General features: G+C 42.8%; 1 protein-coding gene across 2 annotated transcripts in view; it reads left to right on the top strand.

Annotated features, from left to right (window-relative positions):
• Positions 1-2,737, top strand: part of TTLL1 (tubulin tyrosine ligase like 1) — a 22,412-nt gene that overhangs the window by 6,943 nt on the left and 12,732 nt on the right. For both annotated transcript variants that reach the window (XM_015823574.1, XM_015823566.1), the window contains exon 5: positions 1,788-1,922. In XM_015823574.1, coding sequence (XP_015679060.1) covers positions 1,788-1,922 — 135 coding nt within the window. The remainder of the gene's footprint in view (positions 1-1,787; positions 1,923-2,737) is intronic.

The raw sequence follows: 2,737 nt of genomic DNA, 5'->3' as shown, positions 1-2,737 counted from the left end.
TTGGATGATAAGCAAACTGAAGTGAGTCAAACGCAGGAGGGAGGCTGGAGACAATAAAGTCCTTTATCAGCCTTTCAAAACATTTCATAATGATGGACGTAAGTGAACAGAGATGATAATCATCTCTGATTGAAGACTTTTTTGCCACTGACAAAATAATAGCAATCTTAAAACAATGGCACCACTGCCTGCTGCAATGATTAAATTAAATTTTAAATTAAATATGTGCTATTCCAGATTTAGCCTTCATCAGAAAGTAATTTATAACTTCTTCAAAAACCTGATTTAAGTTTTATGGTAAAAGTTTGCAGACACTTTTATACGTTAAGCCTAAGTTACGCTTTACACTAAAGTTGCGGCACTAAGTTTGTCTTAATTTAATTAGTTTGTAGTAAGGACTTGATTTTAAAAAAAGAAAGACTTTCTGCAAAGGAAATAGGAAATTTGCATAGGAAACATCAAATTAAAACAAATGGGAAAAATTATTTCCTGAATCTCCTTTTTCCAGATGCAGATAAGTACTCTCATGCTTGAAGGGCAGTTATCTATATTCATGGCACTTGAAACTGCTTGCTATTTAGGACACATTTATGAAGTTTCGTGGCCACAACAAATACACTGATTGAGAAATGTGTCTGAAATTTGTAATGCACAGCCAGAGCAGAAAAGTAGAATACTGGATGTCTCAAATCTAGTTTCCCAAAGCCCTCTGGGTTTTCACACCATGGCCCTGCCTCCTATTTTGGGATAGGAGCCTGTTAGTCCCAGGGACACCTATCTGGCTTTCTACCCCATGTCCCAGTACGTGAAAGAAATAGGGCATGCATGTCCTGCCTTTCTGTTAATTAAAAGGTGAAAATGAAGAGAGGGAAGTCATACTTTCTGTAATGCAATCTCCTGGCAATATAGTTTAGAGCAGTGGTTCTCAACCTGTGGGTCGGGACCCTATTTGGGGTCGATTGACCATTTCATGGGGGTCGCCAAGCAAGGCTGTCCGCCATTTTTCCCCCCCTTTTCCAGCGGGTGCCTTACCTCCCTTGGGCTGGGCCAGCTGGTGGTCGGCCTGCTCCGTCTCTGCCGCTTGCCAGCTACGCCTCGGCTGGCGCAGGGGGCAGAACCACGCATGCGCGGCGCTCCCGGGCAGGGAAAGTCCTCGACTTACGACCGGTTGGGTACTCCTCGACTTACGACCGGTTTAGTCCTTGACTTACAACCGGTTTAGTCCTTGACTTACGACCGGTTTAGTCCTCGACTTACGACCGGTGGGGTCGCGGCATTAAAAAGGTTGAGAACCACTGGTTTAGAGACAGATGGCTAGAGAATTTCAGTCTTTCCATGGGAGACAGTCCAAACTCACAACAGATTAAACAAATCTAAATTTTATGATAAGAAAGAGAGAAAATGTAACAAAACTACCTTTAAATATCCAAAATGTAAAGATTCAGTAATTGAAAGACATCAGTTACTTTGGCATCCTTTTCTTTCCCGAAAGGAAGAGGTTCCCATTTCTTTTCTTTTGGGTGAGATTGGAAGGGAGATGGTGATGGATGAAAAGATAATTCATTCCCCATGTTGCCTGTGTGCAGTAAGTCAGCAAGCTAGCAGTAAGATTTACGTATGGATGCTTACATTCGATATTGCCCGATATTGCCCGAGTTTGAAAAATATCATAGCTCTGGCAAAAGAAGAAAACTTTTCATATTGATGTACGTGGCTTTGTCTTTATTACTTTTAAAAAAAGGAAACTAATTTAATACATTTAAATAATGAAATATAAATGTCTTTAGGTTTGTATCTCAGTCCACTAAAGAAGCGTATGTGATTTCCCTGTATATCAGTAATCCACTTCTGATTGGTGGGAAGAAATTTGATCTACGCTTATATGTATTGGTATCTACTTACCGTCCTTTGAGGTGCTATATGTAAGTTCAGTTTTTGTTCTATTTTGTTCTATTTGCTGCCAGGAGGTGGGGGGTGGGTGGGAATTGTAGAATTGTAGAGTTGAAAATAGACATGTAGACCAGCAAGACTAGTATTAGAAGAATCCAGCCATTCAGGATAGATACCTGTTTGTTGTTGTTAGTTGCGAAGTCGTGTCCGACCCATCGCGACCCCATGGAAAACGTTCCTCCAGGCCTTCCTGTCCTCTACCATCTTCTGGAGTCCATTTAGGCTCACGCCTACTGCTTCAGTGACTCCATCCAGCCACCTCATTCTCTGTCGTCCCCTTCTTCTCTTGCCCTCAATCTTTCCCAGCATTAGGCTCTTCTCCAGTGAGTCCTTCCTTCTCATTAGGTGGCCAAAGTACTTGAGTTTCAACTTCAGGATCTGGCCTTCTAAAGAGCAGTCAGGGTTGATCTCCTCTAAGACTGACCAGTTTGATCGCCTTTCAGTCCAGGGGACTCGCAGGAGTCTTCTCCTGCACCATAGTTCAAAGGCCTCAATTCTTTGTCACTCAGCCTTTCTTATGGTCCAACTTTCACAGCCATACATTGCAACTGGGAAAATCATGGCCATGGTTTTTCCCAGATATCTGTTTAGATCAGTGGTTCTCAACCTTTTTAATGCCGTGACCCCATAATACAGTTCCCCATGTTGTGGTGACCCCGGGTGCCAGGGGCGTGGCCAAGTGGGTGTGGCTGCCAAGTGGGTGTGGCCACCAAGTGGGCGTGGCCACCATGTTGTGGTGACCCCCAACCATAAAATTATTTTCATTGCTATTTCATAACTGTAATTT

The sequence above is a fragment of the Protobothrops mucrosquamatus genome, unplaced genomic scaffold (assembly GCF_001527695.2).
Source record: "Protobothrops mucrosquamatus isolate PMUCROS unplaced genomic scaffold, P.Mucros_1.0 scaffold_178, whole genome shotgun sequence".
NCBI lineage: Eukaryota > Metazoa > Chordata > Lepidosauria > Squamata > Viperidae > Protobothrops > Protobothrops mucrosquamatus.
Note: the sequence above shows the minus strand (reverse complement) of the source record. Positions and strands in the feature narration are given on the sequence as shown.